Source organism: Macaca mulatta, chromosome 18 (genome assembly GCF_049350105.2).
Source record: "Macaca mulatta isolate MMU2019108-1 chromosome 18, T2T-MMU8v2.0, whole genome shotgun sequence".
Taxonomy (NCBI): domain Eukaryota; kingdom Metazoa; phylum Chordata; class Mammalia; order Primates; family Cercopithecidae; genus Macaca; species Macaca mulatta.
This window is the reverse complement of record NC_133423.1, coordinates 41,347,692-41,366,399: the sequence shown is the minus strand read 5'-3', so window position 1 is coordinate 41,366,399 and position 18,708 is coordinate 41,347,692. Positions and strand designations below refer to the sequence as shown.

Here is an 18,708-nt window from a genome sequence, read left to right as displayed (position 1 = left end):
CCTGAGTAGCTGGGACTACAGGTGCCCGCCACCAGGCCTGGCTAATTTTTTGTATTTTTAGTAGAGACGGGGTTTCACCGTGTTAGCCAGGATGGTCTCGATCTCCTGACGTCATGATCCACCCACCTCAGCCTCCCAAAGTACAGGGATTACAGGTGTGAGCCACTGTGCCTGGCCAACCAAAATCTTTCTAAATTTCCAAACTTAACTGATATCATGAGAACATTTTTTCCATGACGTGCTATATTGTATAATCTACCTTATAAGACTATTAAAATTAATGGTGCCAGAAAAATAAGTATGTGCTTATTGTGATAACATGTATGACATTAACCATGAACTAACCTTAATCGTCAAAGAAACAAAATTTTTAGTCATAAGTAATGTTTGGAACAGATAGAGAATTGTAATAGCTATCCATAGAACAGGTAGAAAATGATAAAACAATATAGAGTTGCAAGTCTAAGATAGTCAGCTGTGCCCTACTAGCATAGTTAGCTTGCTTCTACTCTTAAACCTTGTATCATTTTGAAATGGAAAGTATTTCCTGTAAAAGTAATGCTTACTCTGCATTGTTGACCTTCAGATTACCTGGATTCAAATTCTTGAATGTTAAATCCACTAAAGCCAAGGGTCTACAATACTATAAAGAATAATAATACAATTAATTATCTTAGAAATACTGAATATGCCAGTAACATTTATTATATGCCATTATAGAGCATAGTATCAAAATTGGATAGATGTGACAAATTTGGAGAAGTATTCTTCTTTAACAAGGCATCAGGCCATTTGCTTTCCTGGAGTGATACTATGGTCATGCCATATGCCTGTGTTATAAACTGCCTACTGCTGGGTATTACAGCATCATTGAAAACCTGTGGCTGTGGAGTTACAAAAAAATCTAGATTAAGATTTAACTACTACAGTTTTGATGTGTGACTTTTGACAAAGTATTTGAAAATAGCCTTAGTTTTCTGATTTTTTAAAATTAGTGAAATGGAGATGATGATGAAGTTTTCATGATGGCAGATTAACTGAGTTAACACATACAAAGTACTTGGTTATTAGTTTTAGCAGTTATACAGTAAATGACGGCCATTTGTTTTGGTATTTCCCCTTCATTCATAGGTGTTTATATTGGTCTTTATAATATGGAATGATATTTATTGGCTATCTACATTTTAAATTTCTTTTCTTTTTTTTTTTTTTTTTTTGAGATGGAGTCTTGATCTGTTGCCCAGACTGGAGTGCAGTGGCATGATATCGGCTCACTGCAACCTCTTCCTCCCAGGTTCAAGTGATTCTCCACCTGAGTAGCTGAGATTACAATAGGCATGGGCCAACACACCCAGCTAATTTTTTGTATTTTTAGTAGAGATAGGGTTTCACTATGTTGGCCAGGCAGTCTCAAATTCCTGGCCTCCAGTGATCTGCCCACCTCAGCCTCCCAAAGTGCTGGGACTGCAGGTGTAAGCCGCTGTGCCTGGCCTTAAATTTCTTAAAAATAAGTGTCTGGTTTTTAAATTTTTAGTAATAAATGATGTTTAACTTTATTAATTATTTATTGAATGTATACTACACATAAAACAAACCTCATTCTAACAAAGGATTGTAATGAAAAGATTGTTATATAGTATATTATGCTTTGTTTCCAAGTAATATATTGGTCTACTTTACTCCAGGACTTGATTTTGTATGAATTCACCCCAATTTTGTCATCCACAGAAAATAACAAAATTGAAGTTATTCCATCTTCTTAACAGGGCAGGTGTTTGTTTGCCAGTGGCAGTCCATTTGGGCCAGTGAAACTCGCAGATGGGCGAGTCTTTACACCAGGTCAAGGAAACAATGTATATATTTTTCCAGGTAAATGCTGTCATTATTTATGTTATAGAGCAATAGTTAATTATGTAAATATACTTAATGGAATTCTTTGGAATGGAAGATTTAAAATGAGCAACAGTATTAGAGAATTTTGGTATAAATGTACAAGGAAACTGAAGGAATTCATTGAATTCAGCATGCTCCATTTTCTCTGAAAATTTATTCATATTGTTAATTAAATTTGTTTTTATTATAGAAATAATGTATTACATGATTTGTAAAAGTGCAGAGGAACAGAATGGCACAAAATTCTGTAACCCTCTCTATCTCCCCTTGGTGTACCTCCTTAATCATACTTCCCAGAACCGTTGTCAGTAATTTGCTGGGAGTTTTTCTGGTGGTTACCATCGTGACTGATAGCTTTGTCTCCCAGGTTCAAGCAATTCCCCTGCCTCAGCCTTCTGAGTATCTGGGACTACAGGCATGCACCACCACACCTGGCTAATTTTTGTATTTTTAGTAGAGATGGTGTTTCACCGTGTTGGCCAGACTGGTCTTGAAATCCTGACCTCAGATATTCCGCCCATCCCAAAGTGCTGGGATTACAGGTGTGAGCCACCACGCCCGGCCAGGTGTTCTCATTTTTTAAGATACAACCACTATACTGGTATCACACCAAAGGAAATTAATAATAACTGCTTAATATAATTTATTATTAACTCAGTTCAACAACTTATTTTTATTCCCAATACCTTTTTTTTAATTTTAGAATTGCTCTTTCTAAATAACTACTTTAAAAATAAAAACGGCTACAGTATTCTTTCAGCTTTTTCTGGAGAATTATTGGGATACCTTTTAATATTTCTTCCTTTGTGCTGTATTTTCCATAAATTTCTGGTAATCCTCAGTTGTCTCTTTCTTTTAAGCAAGACTATATTGAGTAAAACAGGAATTCTGTATGATTTTCTTTTGCACTTGTGTCTTTTTTCTTCTGGTAGGTCTTTCCCTGACTAGCTGACAGCAGGCTCTAATTAAGATATGACAAGTAGTCTTATAGTTTATATAGGCTGGCATCAGGCAAGCATGTATAACTATTGTCAGAGTAAAGAAGGTATTTAGTCTGTGAATATCCTAGTGCTTTTCTATATTTTTCTCCTTTTTTTTGCCCTTCATGTTTTCCTGTTATCTCTTGAGACCTAACTTCTATAATAGAAACTGTCCCGTCATCCATGATCTCTTTCTAGAACTTGATAATGTTCAAAATCAATATGTTCTATTCAGTAACATTTCTATGGCCTAAAAGGCATGAGGGCAGGAAAGGCAATAATTTTCTGCTGATTTTAACAAAGCTATTTTTTTTAACTTTTTTTTTTTTAGTTTCAGGGGTACATATGAAGGTTTGTTAGGTAAATTGTGTGTTGCAGGGGAATTCACGTATAGATTATTTCGTCGCCTGGGTAATAAGCATGGTACCCGATAGGTAGTTTTTTGATCCTTACCCTCTTCCCGCCCTCTACCCTTAAGTAGGCCCCAGTGTCTGTTGTTCCCTTCTTTGTGTCCATGAGTTCTTATCACTTAGCTCCATGTATAAGTGAGAACATATGGTATTTGGTTTTCTGTTCCTGTGTTAGTTCACTTAGGATAATAGCCTCCAGCTCCGTGCATGTTACTGCGAAGGACGTGATCTCATTCATTTTTATGGCTGCATAGGATTTTTTTTTATTTATATACATGGTGTGTATGTGCCACGTTTTCTTTATCCATTTTACCATTGATGGGCATTTAGGTTAATTCTGTGTCTTTGCTATTGTGAATAGTGCTACAGTGAACATACACATGCATGTGTCTTTATGGTAGAATGATTTATATTCCTTTGAGTAATACCCAATAATAGGGTTGCTGAGTCGAATGGTTGTTCTAAGTTCAGCAAAACCGTTTTTTATATCATATCTGAGTATTAAGGAATTTAGCAGTTGATTATTTTTATGTAACCCTTTAAAGTCCTAACTTTAATAACAGGGATACCATAAACATGGACATTAAAAATGACCTGGCCAGGCATGGTGGCTTTCACCTGTAATCCCAACATTTTGGGAGGCTGAGGCAGGAGGATTGCTTGAGGCCAGGAATTTGAGACCAGCCTGGGCAACATAGTGAGACCTTGTTTGTTCCAAAAATTAAAAAAATTAGCCAGGTGTGGTGGTGCATGCCCCTAATCCCAGCTAGGCAGGAGGCTGAGGTGGAAGGATCACATGAGCCTGGGAGGTCCAGGCTGCAGTGAGCCATCATCATGCCAGTGCACTCCAGGCTGGGCAACAAAGTGAGACTGTCTCAAAAAAATAAAATAAAATGACCTGGCATTTGAGGTAGAAATGAGCCTAAAAATAGGAGGATTGGCTGAAAGTCTGTTTATAAAGCAACTTAAAAAAAACTGTTAATATTTGAATGACCTAGTTCAGCAACTGTAACAACTGGATGAAATTTTTTTTTAAGACCATAAAAGGGTCAAAGGGATAAGATACTGACTCTAATGGAATATTGGGGAATTCTGGACCAAGGTTAGGGAGGGAACTAAGGCACAGAGCCAGCTTTTGAAGCCAGTTTTACAGTGGAAACACAGACCAGGAAGAAAGTGGCTAAGAGGTACAGCTGTGCTTTTCATGGAAGGTGGACAAGATCAGCACCATGTCCAAGTCTGGCACCACCTCCCACTCTGGACTGAAACCCTAAAGTGCTATACCTTGGATTGGGGGTATAGTTTGCAGCAGCAATGGGTGATTTAGAAAACCTCAGGCCTCTGTTCGAGACTGCCAGTGCCCACAAGCGCCCAGCAGAAGCAAATAAAAATTTCTCTGAAATCAGATAATGCTATCCTAGTCCTCAAATTATTTTTATAAATTTTCAAGTACAACCTAAGTGGAAAAATAAAAAAAGATAATGAGGCACATAAAGAGACATAACAACAGAAGCCAAAACCAATGAAAACAAGAAAAACACACATACTGAAACCCTAGATATAACACAAACGCTATGAAACAAATATGCTTATTATATTTATAGAGATAAAAGCCAATCTTGAAAACTTAGACAAGTACCATTAAATTCTAAAATTGAAAAATGTAGTAATCTGTAAGAATTGAGTGGGCTGGGTATAGTGGCTCATGCCGGTAATCCTAGCACTTTGTGAGGCCAAGGTAGAAGAACTGCTTGAGCCCATGAGTTTGAGACCAGCCCTGGCAATGTAGTGAGACCCCCATCTCTACAAGTTTAAATATATATATATATATATTAGTCAGGCATGCTGGCATATGCCTGTAGTCCTCGCTACTCAGGAGGCTGAGATGGGAGGATCACTTGAGCTTGGGAGGTCAAGGCTGGAGTGAGTCATGATTGGTCCCCTGTGCTCTAGCCTGGGTGACAAAGCAAGACCCTGTCTCAAAAAAAAAAAAAAAAAAAAAAATGAGTGAATGAGGCTTATGGCAGATTAGACCAGAGAGAATTAATCAACTGGAAAATATCTCTGAAGAAACAATCCAGAATGCAGCACAGAGAGACAAAAAAAAAAAAAAAATAGGTAAGGGACATACATTTCATTGATAGATCTTTAATTGAAGTCCTAGAATAAATGAGAATGAAGCAGAGGCAACATGTGCTGGCCTCATGGCTGAGTTATTTTTAGAACTGATGATTGACAATCAATATTCAAAAAGCTCGCAGAAACCCATGTGGGATGCATAAAAAGAAATCTACATCTAGGCACATTACTGTGAGGCTTCAGAATCACCACAAAGAGAAGAATATGAAAGCAGCCAGAACAAAAAGATTTCCTTCAAAGAAGCGACCAACAGACTGACAGGAGGGAGGCTCCTCAGTGACAATAAGATCCCAAGGCTGTGGAATGACCTATGAAAGTTGCTTATGGGAAATACTTGCCACCTAGAATTCATTACACAGTGAAAATATCCTTCAAGAATTAAGGCAAAGTGAAGACATTTTTCAGAAAAACAAAAAACCGGGGATTCACCACCTGGCAGACTGTTTTTATATTAAAGGAAAGGAAATTTTGTTCCTTAGGGAAAAAGAAAATAATCCCACATAGAAACTCTAAGGTGTAGGAAGGTATGAAGAGCAAAGAAAGTCTATGAATAAGTGGGTGGGTACAACAAAATGAATGTTGTTTATATAGAATGAAACAAACATGACATGGGATTTTGAAAAATACATATAGAAAGAATTAAAATGCACAATAACAGTAGCTCTGTTAAATAGAGTTAAGCTGTTATGAGGGACTTACATTGATTGGCAGGAAGGTAAATTAAAAATTAATGTGGAACGGGGGACATTGGCTCATACCCATAATCCCAGCACTTTGGGATGTCAAAACAGGAGGATCACTTGAGGCCAAGAGTTTGAGACTAGCCCTGGCAACATAGGGAGGCTCTGTCTCTACAAAAAAAAAAAAAAAAAAAAAATTAGCCAGGTGTGGTGACATGTGCCTGTAGTCCCAGCTACTGCAGACACAGAGGACGGAGGATCACTTGAGCCCAGGAGTTTGAGGTGGCAAACTTTGGTCGTGCCACTGCACTCTAGCCTAGGCAATAGAGTGAGACCTTATCTCAAAAAAAAAATTTAATGTGGAATGTTGGTAGTTAAAGATGCATGATATAAATTTTAGGATAACCATTAGAACACTACAAAGACTTCCTGTTTATGGTAAGGTTGGGATGAAATGAAACAACAAAAATCCGAAAAGCAAGAAAGAAGAGGAAAAGGAACATAAAATAAGCAAGGCAAGATGAGATGAGAGTGATGAGACTAAGTGTTTGGGGGCTAAATCTGCCCCAATCACTTAAAAAAAAGGTAAAAACTACATTAAATGTAGATGGACCAAATTATCTACTTAAAAAAATGCTATTAACCATGTGTTCTTTTCAGCCATGAGGTAATTGGATGACTACCCTTCCTCAAAGCCAGTTGGGATATTCTTTGAATAGAATAAAACAGTGTTTCTAGGCTGGGAGACACCAGACATAGTTGAGGACAGAGGTGCTAGAAAATAGGAAGTTTAAAGGCTTGTACGGTGATGCTCAGGGGAGGCAAACCCCACTCTCACGCTCATAGCTTCCAATCATTTTCTCTAGTTCTTAACCCTTAAATGTGAGAAATGCTTGAAGATTACTAGTCATATGAGGAAAGTCTCTTTATGAAAGATTTTCATAAAAGACCAAAGCAGACAAACAGAAAAAGACATATTGGGGAAAAAAACAAGGATAATGGGAAAATTTAAAAATTATCAGTATCCTCAGGGTGACAAAATATTATATCCTCTAAACAAGACAGAATTTTATTTAAAAAAAAATTAGCAAAACAAGCTCCTAAAAATAAAGTTTGATAGTAGAAAGATTAGAAGAAAAAGATGAGTAAGTTACCTAAAAAGAGAGCAGAGGACAGGAGAAGGAAAATAAAGAAGAAAATTAGCCAATCCAAGAGGTACAGTATCAGAAAATATAAATGTCAGGGAACAAGAACAGAAAAATGGAGGGAAGTGAATCCTCAAAGCTTCACGAACATTTCCCAAAAGTGAAAGACTCATGTTTTCAGATAGGAAGCACCTACTCACTGAATGCTAAACATGATGAGTTAAAATAATGCACATCAAGGCACAGTGTTAAGAAATTGCAGACCGTTAGGTATAAAAATAAGGATCTGGCTGGGCACAGTGGCTCATGCCTGTAATCCAAGCACTTTGGGAGGCTGAGGCAAGAAGATTGTATGAGTCCAGAAGTTTGAAACCAGCCTGGGCAGCATAGTAAAACCCTGTCTCTACAAAAAATAAAAAAATTAGCCAGGTGTGATGGTACATGCCTGTAATCCCAGCTACTCAGGAAGCTGAGGTAGGAGGATCGCTTGAGCCCATGGAGGTTGAGGCTGCAGTGAGCTGTGATTGTGCCACTGTACTCCAGCCTGGGTGACACAGCGAGACTGTTGCCAAAAAAAATTTTTTTAAAGGGATCCTACATGCATCCAGAGATTAAACAAAAACAATCACCTAAACAGGATCTGAACTCAGATTGATGCTTCTTACCAGCACAGGAAGCTAGACAGTATTGGAATAATACCTCACAGTTCTGAAGGAAAAATATTTCCAAGCCAGAATTCTAAACCTAGACAAACTATCAAATGTAAGTAGAAAGAAGTAAACACACACATTTTCAGAAATGCAAGTTTTCAAAAAATATATATCTCCCATGCACTGTTCTTCGGAAAGCTATGGGAGAATGTACCCTACCAAAAGAGGGAGTAACAAACTAGGAAAAGTTGAATTTAGGAAATGGAGTCAACTTAGAAGCAAAGAGGCCCATGATGATAAAGGGATTTTCTAGGATGACAGCTCCATAGCTGGAATGGGGGACAACCAGACCAGAATGGAGCTTTAGCAGATTTATTCTAGAGCATGAAATTCGAGAATATATAAAGTAACTAAAACAGAAGAAAATTTAGACAATTGAGAGTTCCAGAGTGAAATAACAATGTTAAATACTAAAAAATCAAAGTAAAGGAAAAAGGATAATTATTAACTTCAAGAAAGACAAAATTGTGCAGAAAACGAAAAGTAATTATGATATAAGCATTGAATATTGATTGAACCAAAATTATGCTCTAACTATATCGGGAAGAAGAGAGAAAGCTGAAAATATGAAAGAGCACTACTTACTCTTATAGGAAGGAGTCAGTGATCTCCAAAACAGAAAATGCAAGATCAGCACAGTAAGAGAAGGCAAAAAAAGGAAAAAAAAAAAAAAAAAAGAGAAAAAAAATCACAAGAAACAAGTTATTTAAGAGTGAGAGAGATAAACAATCAGCTAAAAAAAAAATTGAAAGTCCTGGTGATCCGCCAGCCTCGGCCTCCCAACCTGCTGGGATTACAGGCGTGAGCCACCGCGCCCTGGCTGACACGGTGAAACCCCGTCTCTACTAAAAATACAAAAGATTAGCCGGGCGTGGTGGCGGGCGCCTGTAGTCCCAGCTACTCGGGAGGCTGAGGTAGGAGAATGGCGTGAACCCGGGAGGCGGAGCTTGCAGTGAGCCGAGATCGCGCCACTGCACTCCAGCCTGGGTGACAGAGCGAGACTCCGCCTCAAAAAAAAAAAAAAAATTGAAAGTCATTGCCTCTGTAGAGCAATAAATGGAGTGTTAGAGGTGGGCTGGGAACTGGTGTTAAAACAAGCGTTGATGAATTGTGTGTATTTGTCATTTTCATAAATGTAAAAACTAAACTGAGAAAAGCCATTTGATATTTCTGAAATTACTTACAAATAAGAATCATTAAAGATCGTTTGATTTTAACTCAGATTTCTGTTTTTTCTTGGCTGTTTTCTGTTTTGGGGGGAGCTGTTTGGGATATGGATGTAATACCATTTATTTGCCTGAATATAGAAATTGACTTCTTTCATAATTTGAAAAGTGACCTTACTAAGTAAACTTTAAAATGTATTCTAGGTGTGGCTTTAGCTGTTATTCTCTGTAACACCCGGCATATTAGTGACAGTGTTTTCCTAGAAGCTGCAAAGGTAAATGTTTTAAATGTTGCTTATTTTATAAAGGATGAATTATGAAGGTGAATAAATCTGAAAATTAAAAGCAGAGAGAGAATGGGTTAAATCTGCCTTATTAATGAAAAGCAAGTTACTCATATATTACTTTTATGGTTTGCCTATTTATGCATAGAATTGATTTTTTTAATCATGACCTTTCAAATGTTTGTAAACTGAATCCTCTCATTTTAAGAACATTTAGACTATACTTGCTTTATATATATCTAGATATATTTTGACAGCATAGATAACTCATTGCATGCTTTTAATGGACAAGTACTGGTATTATTTGGAGTGCTGGCCTATGGGAGCTCCAGACTTTGAAGTATTTCTGAAGAACTCGCATTAATACAATTAATGTCTGTTTTCAAAGTAGCCACTGCAATTAAGCCACGCTCTACATGTATAATATAAAGTAGAATATAATCAATAAGTCTTTAAATCTGGTTATTTATTGTTTAATGATAACAGTTTTAATTTCTGCAGTGGTTTAAGTGTATTCCTTCAAGAAATAACAGGAATTATATTACCTGTATTACTCTCTGTTTCCCCAATGCTTTTTCCATTTTCCTGGGTCCTTATTCTGTTATTTAAACAAAGAGCAAAATGCTGTTTTTCTCTTCAGGCACTGACAAGCCAATTGACAGATGAAGAGCTAGCCCAAGGGAGACTTTACCCACCACTTGCTAATATTCAGGAAGTTTCTATTAACATTGCTATTAAAGTAAGTAATAACTTAAACTTCTTCACATTAATTTTAATGACATTTTCTTATACAAGAAATACAGGTTTACTAGAGATAAATCTGAAACATTTAGAAGGCTGCAAAGAAGAAATTTTAGGCCCGTATTCTTACTACCAGAATATAACACACATGATTATTTTGGGCTTGTTGCCTTCTAGACTTTTTTCTTTGCAAACACATACATGCATATACACATGCATGTAGTCACTTGTGCCTTTTTAAAAAATTATTTTAAAGAATAGAGATGGGCTCTCCCTGTGTTGCCCAGGCTGGTCTCTAACCTCTTGGCCTGAAGTGATCCTCCTGCCTTGGCCTCCCAAAGTGGCCTGTGCCCATTCTTATAATTGGTTTCTTACTGCACTTTTTCCACTTAATATATTGTAAGCCTTTTCCATGTAAGTTAATAATAATTCTCATGTATGTGATCATTAATGCTGCATGATGTTCTCTTTATATCAAAATGTGTTTCATCATTTCTCTGTTTTTGGACATTTAAGTTTTTAGCTTTTTATTGTTAGAAATAACACTGTAGGCTGGGTGCAGTGGCTCACACCTGTAATCCCAGCACTTTGGGAGACCGAGTCATCTGAGGTCAGGAGTTTGAGACCAGCCTAGCCAACATGGTGAAACCCCATCTCTAGCCAGGTATGGTGCTGGGTACCTGTAATCCCAGCTACTCTGGAGGCTGAGGCCAGAGAATCACTTGAACCTGGGAGAAGGAGGTTGCAGTGAGCCAAGATCCAGCCATTGCACTCCAGCCTGGGCCACAAGAGTAAAACTCCATCTCAAAAAAATAAATAAATAAAAATAAAAAGTTTTTTAAAAAGAAAGAAAGAACAGTGTAGTGAACATTTATCCTTACAGCTAAATATTTGTGTGTACTTTGTGTGTATTTGTGATGGTTTCTTTTTCTTTTTTTTTTTCTTTGAGACAGAGTCTCACTCTGTTGCCCAGGCTTGAGTGTAGTGGCGGGATCTCAGCTCACGGCTCACTGCAACCTCTGCCTCCAGGGTTTAAACAATTCTCCTGCCTCAGCCTCCCAAGTAGCTGGGATTACAGGCGCCCACCCCCATGGCCCAGCTAATTTTTTGTATTTTTAGTAGAGACAGGGTTTCACCATGTTGACCAGGCTGGTCTCGAACTCCTGACCTCAGGTGATCCACCCAACCTGGCCTCCCAAAGTGCTGGGATTACAGGTGTGAGCCACCACACCCGTACTGTGATGGTTTTTCTTTGCAATAAATTCTAAGCTTAAGAACAAAGGTTTTTAAGGTGTTTTAAGGCTTCTGATGCATATTGTCAAATACTCTCTTCAGAAAAAAAAGTACTGATTTACATTGCAGCAATTAGATATGAGTGTATGTTTTTCCACACTTTTGCCAATACTTACAATTATTTTTTTAATCTTGCATATTTACTAGGTAAAATTGTTTCTCATTATTAAGGCATTATTAGTGAGATTGAATAATTTTTTGTTTATTCAACAATTGTATTTCTTCAACGAACTACTTTTTCATGACCTTTGCTCTTTTTTATATTGGATATTTGCTTTCCTACTTTCTGGCATTGATTTCTGAGGGCTTGTTTTATATATATATATATATATTTTTTTTTTTTATTATTATACTTTAAGTTCTAGAGTACATGTGCATAACGTGCAGGTTTTTTTACATATGTATACTTGTGCCATGTTGGTGTGCTGCACCCATCAACTCATCAGCACCCATCAACTCGTCATTTACATCAGGTATAACTCCCAATGCCATCCCTTCCCCCTCCGCCGTCCCGGGCTTTTTATATATTAAGTGTAGTGATCTTCCTGTTCGCTGTGGTGCAGATATTTTCCCATTTGTCATTTGTTTTAACTTTATAGAATTGTTTGACATGTCTTTTTAAAGTTTTTTATGGAATTATTTGTTTATTTTGTGGATTCTGTCCTCACCTTTTATGAATATTAATGCCTTCTCTCACCGCAAAATCATAACTATCTACTTGCATTATCTAGAATAAAACTTTTTTAATCTCTCTGGGATTTATTTTAATGTATGATATGAGAAAGGGAAACATTTTTTCCTGAGTAGTTAACCAGTTGCCCCAGCATTGTTTATTGATTAATGCCAATTGTTTATTGATTAATGCCTCCGTTGTTTACAGTTAATTGGGAATTGAATCTGTTCCTGGGATTTCTATTCCTGACCATTTTTGTTTACTATCTGACACTGTTTTAAATTTTGTAATGTGTGTAATGTGGTAACATTTGGTACTTCATCTTTCCCATCATTATACTTTTTCAGTATTTTCTTGACTGTTCTAAATTGTTTTCTTTTGGACAAATTTTTGTATCTGCTTTTTTAATTTTAAAAAACTTTGCAACTTTGTATGAAATTGTTACATTTATAAATTGGTGAAATTGGGTCTTTCAGTATTGAGTATTCTCTAATCACTATCTCTGTTTATTAAGATATTTTTTAAAAAGTTTTTCAGTATAATTTTGTTTTCTTCATCTGAATATGGCTACTTTTTCCTAAATATTTTTAAATTTCTGTTATTCTAATATAATAAAGACTTTTTTTCTTTCCAAATATTTTTTCATTGATCATTTCTAATTTATAGGAAAAGTTAGGAATAATAATACTAATTTGAAAACATTCATTTTTATGAATTTACTTGATGACCAGTTTTTTGAACAATCTTATTTTAATAGTTTTTCATTTCATTTGGAATTGTTTTGTCTGCAAGTAATTTTTTCTTTTTTTAATATGCATAGTCTGTTTTTCTCTAACTATAAATTAGCTGAAACTGCAGAATAGTCTTAGGCAATTAGGTTAGTAAGGGTATTCTTGTATTTTTTTTTTCTTTTTTTTTTTTTTTTTTTTTTTTTTTTTTTTTTTTTGAGACGGAGTCTCACTCTGTCGCCCAGGCTGGAGTGCAGTGGCCGGATCTCAGCTCACTGCAAGCTCCACTTCCCGGGTTCACGCCATTCTCCTGCCTCAGCCTCCCGAGTAGCTGGGACTACAGGCGCCCGCCGCCTCGCCCGGCTAGTTTTTTGTATTTTTTAGTAGAGACGGGGTTTCACCGTGTTAGCCAGGATGGTCTCGATCTCCTGACCTCGTGATCCACCCGTCTCGGCCTCCCAAAGTGCTGGGATTACAGGCTTGAGCCACCGCGCCCGGCCCATATTTTTTTTTTTTCAATTTAGAGACAGAGTCTATATGGCCAAGCTGATCTCAAACTCCTAGGCTCAAGTGATCCTTCTACCACAGCCTCCTGAGTAGCTAGAGGCACATGCCACCGCACCTGGCTAACATCTTTGTATGTTAATATTAAATATGATGCTAGCTTTTGATTGAAATAAGTATTTTCTTTTTAAAAGAAGTAGTCTTCTATTTCTAGATTACTAAGATTTTTCTTAAACATGAGGATTGACTATGGAATTTATCAACCACAATTTCACTTCTGTACAGGTGATCATAAAATTTTATCATTTTGACTAATTTATTTATTTATTCTGAGGCAGGGTTTTACCCTGTCACCCAGGTTGGAGTGCAGCAGTGTGGTCTCAGCTCACTGCAAGCTCTGCCTCCCAGGCTTAAGCGATCCTCCCACCTCAGCCTTCCAAGTAGCTGGGACCACAAGCGTGTGCCACCATGTCCAGCTAATTTTTTTTTTTGCATTTTTGGTCGAGATAGGGGTTTGCAGTGTTGCCCAGACTGGTCTTGAACTCCTGAGCTCAGGAGATCTGCCCACCTTGGCCTCCCAAAGTGCTGGGATTATAGATATGAGCCACTGTGGCCAGCTTTGACTATTAGTTTTATTATTGCATTATTTTGGTGCCTGTCACCTAAGCAAAGATTGGGAATTGGTAAAGGATGGTATGTTTAGGGAATAATAGTTGAGCCTGGAGTCTAAGGAACAGGTAGGGAAATGGCATAAAAGAGAATTTGAAAGTTATATTAAAGACAGCTGTACAGATATACAAATGCCAGCCTAAGGAGTGTGATTACCTTCTACTGCAAAACAATTGAAGATTTTAGAACCCAGAACTAGGATGATGAGTCCGACTTTAGAATTTATAGAATGATATTACAGGTGGGGGAGATTTTGGAAGATACTGGTCAGTTAAGAGATTACTGGGCTAGACACAGTGGCTCACTCCTAGAATCATAGCACTTTCAAAAGCCAAGGCAGGAGGATGGCTTGGGGCTGTAAATTTAAGACCATCCCTGGATAACAAAGCAAGATCTCACCTCTACCAAAAAAAAAATTAGCCAGGCACAGTGGTATGTGCCTGTAGTCCCACCTACTCAGGAGGCTGGGGTGGGAGGGTCACTTAAACACAGGAGGCCAAGGCTGCAGTGAGCTATGATCATACCACTGCACTCCAGTGTGGATGACAGAGCAAGACCCTGTCTCTAAGAAAAAAAAAAAGAGAGAGAAATAATTGGTATGTCCAAATGAGAGGTAGTACATGAGGTCATAGAAGACCTCTGCTTGGGATTAGTATAGGAACACAGGCCCAGGTTCACGTCTCCTTGCGTTTCCCCAGAGGCAGGAGTAGAGAGTGTGCTGCATCTGCAGTGGCATAGGCTTTTCTTTTTAGAAACAAAGAAGAAAGTGGTGAGTAGAGGAGGCAGAGCTTTGTGTCTGTCCCAACCTCAAACAGCCATTGATTCACCCCTTTGGTTCTATGAGCAGGGCTGTGTGTGTTCCTCTGACAGCCACCAGTCACCTCCTGCATGCCTCCAGGACCAAGGGGAGCTTTCTCCAATCTCATGCCTTGTCCCTAATCTTTTTCTGTGGGTACCAGCAGCCTGTGGGAAAGAGATTTGCAGTGAGTGTGGGCGCCCCTTATGGCTAAAGCTTGCAGTTGTTCCGGAATAAAACACTAGCTCTCATTGACCTTTGGCAGTTCCTTAAAATTTTAGCTGACTTCTTATTGTATGCATGGTGGCCACTGCCTCATTCTCCCTCCCATGCTGTGCCATAAGTGAGAATTTGTATGTCTACTCTGCTGCCTTCTCTCCTTCGTTCATTTGTTTATAAATTTATATTTATTTACTTATGTTAATTATACCGCTTACTGGCTTCAGAACACCTCCCACCACCCCTCACATCAGGCAGGCCACGTGCTCAGCTCTCCAAGGTCGGAAGGAATGAGGAAAAGTGTGTTTATTCCATCTTTCTGGAAGCAAAAATCTCTGCCTGTCTTTTTATATCATTCCTGTTTTTCCTGTTTAGTACAAAAACTGAGAAGAGCAGTTTGGTCAACAAACTACTAATGACATGTGTTATGTTTATTGGCCCTTGGGTTTTTTGTTTGTTTGTTTGTTTTTGAGATGGAGTCTTAACTCTGTCGCCCAGGCTGGAGTGCAGTGGTGCAATCTCAGTTCACCGCAACCTCTGCCTCCCAAGTTCAAGTGATTCTCCTGCCTCAGCCTCCTGAGTAGCTGGGATTACAGGTGCCTACCACCATGCCCGACTCATTTTTATGTTTTTAGTAGAGACAGGGTTTCACCATGTTGGCCAGCCTGGTCTCAAACTCCTGACCTCAGGTGATCCATCCGCCTTGGCCTCCCAGAGTGCTGGGATCACAGGTGTGAGCCACTGCGCCCAGCCAGCCCTTAGGTTTTTAACCTTCTCAGATCTTTATTGCAGTTACCTGCCACTGAGGATCTAGCCCTTCCCTACTTCTTTTTCTTAGTCAATAATAAAATATTAGTAAAATATGTTTTCTATAATAGAACAGAAAACAATTGAACACATTTTCTATCACAAAATACACTGAGATGGAGCTCTTGGTACCAAGGATTATTTTTTTAATCACCATCTTATTCTGAGATTTTTCTTTTAGAAAGTTGAAATACGAAACTTTAATAATGGTTACCATTTGGAATGAGAATTAGAGGAGGAGAATGACACCTTATAATTGTTTGAATTTTTTCTACCTTATGTCACTACATTTTTTTAAGTTAAAATAAAACCTGCCAGGCACGGTGGCTCATGCCTGTAATCTTAGCACTTAGGTAGGCCAAGGCGGGCGGATCACCTGCAGTCAAGAGTTCAAGAGCAGCCTAGCCAACATGGCAAAACCCCATCTCTACTGAAAATACAAAAATTTACCAGGTGTGGTGGCGCATGCCTGTAGTCCCAGCTGCTGGGGAGGCTGAGGCAGGAGAATCGCTTGAACCCAGAAGACGGAGCTTGCAGTGAGCTGAGATCGCGCCACTGCACTCCAGCCTGGGTGACAGAGTAAGGCTCCGTCTCAAATAAATAAATAAATAAATAAATAAAGCCATGACTTGAGAACTTTACTGTGTGAGAGGCACTGTGCTACCCTGTGAGGAAGCGTTTCACATTCCTCATTTTATATCAGAACTGAGGCTCAAGGGCTTATTCTCACCACCAATCATGGTATGTGGCTTGGGTGCAAAATTTGAAATTCAAGCCACCGTTGGTGGGGAGTAATCAAGCTTACTGTTGAGGGTCTAATATCTAGACTCAGAATGCTTTGGGTTTGAAACAGCTCTCACGTAACTACCTTGGGCAAATTACTTAAATTCCTCTCATTCCTCATATGCAGAATGAGAATAAAGATAGTACTTATCTCATGGGGTTCTTGTGGAGAGTAAAGGAGGTATCCTTGTAAAACACACAGAATATGCCTGGCAGTCAGTGATAGTGGTGTCAGTTCCCATGTATAGGTTGTAGCTCTGAATTTACTTGACTTTATAGTTCTAGTGTCTAACTCCTGATTTATAATAATTACTATGCCTCTTAATCCAAATTCTAGAGTAGAAACCTCTCCTCACCTTGGGTTGGGTTTTCATCCTGGTCAAGTTGGCTATGATTAGGAAACAGTCTCTGTGGCCCTCTAGAAAGGCCACCCTTTCAGCAAGACTGGGAGGAATGACATAGGCCGGGCAGATGACCTAAATGTATTTACTTGAATCATACACAGTAGAACTTAAATGTGTTTGGTTTTATCTTTTAAACTTTCCATAGTTTCCAAATGTTTTGAAAGGAGTCAAAGTAATGTTACTTTTTATTTTGAAAAAAGAAAACTGCCATTCTTTTAAACTTATTTTCCTGTGTTATAATAGTACGTTGTCTCTCTAATAGGTTAATACTCAGAGCCTACACAATAACCTTATTTATTTTTCAGGTTACAGAATACCTATATGCTAATAAAATGGCTTTCCGATACCCAGAACCTGAAGACAAGGCCAAATATGTTAAAGAAAGAATATGGCGGAGTGAATATGATTCCCTGCTGCCAGATGTGTATGAATGGCCGGAATCTGCATCAAGCCCTCCTGTGATAACAGAATAGAAGCACTCCCCTGATAAATACTTTCTGTGCTCCAGGGAATCCCTTTTTTCAGACAAGAAGAGATAATGTCCTCAGTTTTATGGTGTTTTCTGTGTTTTGTTCTGCCCAGCCACTTTGGTTGATGTATTTTTTTCCATGCGTCTCCACATCTGTTGGGGTAGACGTGTTGATTGATTGCATTGCCCACCAGCACCCTACAATCAGATAGTTGTGATGCTTTAATTCTAACATACAGCCCATACCACATCCAGGAGATGTAAAAAGTGTGTTTGTGAATGTCTTCACTTGTATTCTAATTCGGACTTGCCAAAGTATTTGCTATTTACTATTATGGGTAATAATCTTCTCTCGCCTGGTTGTTTTAGAGCTACTAAAATAGAAATTTACTTTTATGGATAGAAGTACAGAATTTTAAGAAGAAACTAAATTTTAAGGAAAAATTGTCAGCATCTAAAAATGTTCTTCTACATCTGCTTCATCTTACCTTCATACTCTGAAATTCCCTTATAGCAGACAGAGCTAGGGAAACATTAAAATTTTACCCTATTTATTTTCTGGAACTAAATCAAGGCTTAACTATAACATTTTGAGAGTAATGGGAACTACTGCTGGCTTTAAATAAATAAAAGTCATTGTTTTCAACAGTGTATAAAAATCATAATGTAACCTTTTTATTTAATAAATATCTTAAATTTAATTGCTTCAGTTATGCTATCTTATTGCCCAACTAGAAATTTAGATTTGCTTATGAAAAACACATATTTTTGTTACTTCTAGATGATTCTAGGAGGGAGTATAAGATACGTAACTCATATGGGGAACATCACATGACTTTTAAAATCTAAGTTAGTCATGCTTCACATCAAAATGAGTCATATTTAACTGGAGAAACTATGCCCTTATTCCAGAACTGATGCTCTTTATTACTTGAGATAATTTTGGAACGTTACTATGATACTGTTTCTTTGAATGTCATTAGTAGTGACATCTCTTTCTCCATTGAAGGCAGACTTAATTTTTTTAAGCCACCAAAATTAATTTAGAGCTAAGCGGGAATGAATAAGGTTGGTGTTCATCCAGGAAATGCCCTTTTTAATCCCAGTAAAATGGGCAATTATGGCTAATGAGAACAGTTTTCTTGTGTAGCTTGCATATTGAAGAATTCTAAAGGAAAATGTATCTGCCTACCGTGGTTGCTTTGAGGGAAGAAA

At 37.9% G+C, this 18,708-nt stretch overlaps 1 protein-coding gene across 2 annotated transcripts in view; it reads left to right on the top strand.

Annotated features, from left to right (window-relative positions):
• ME2 (malic enzyme 2) overlaps positions 1-18,194 on the top strand; it is a 71,163-nt gene extending 52,969 nt beyond the window's left edge. For both annotated transcript variants that reach the window (XM_015121988.3, XM_077975458.1), the window contains exons 13-16: positions 1,767-1,869; positions 9,328-9,398; positions 10,048-10,146; positions 17,330-18,194. In XM_015121988.3, coding sequence (XP_014977474.2) covers positions 1,767-1,869; positions 9,328-9,398; positions 10,048-10,146; positions 17,330-17,497 — 441 coding nt within the window. In that variant the 3' untranslated portion in view covers positions 17,498-18,194. The remainder of the gene's footprint in view (positions 1-1,766; positions 1,870-9,327; positions 9,399-10,047; positions 10,147-17,329) is intronic.
• The last annotated feature ends 514 nt before the right edge of the window (positions 18,195-18,708 follow it).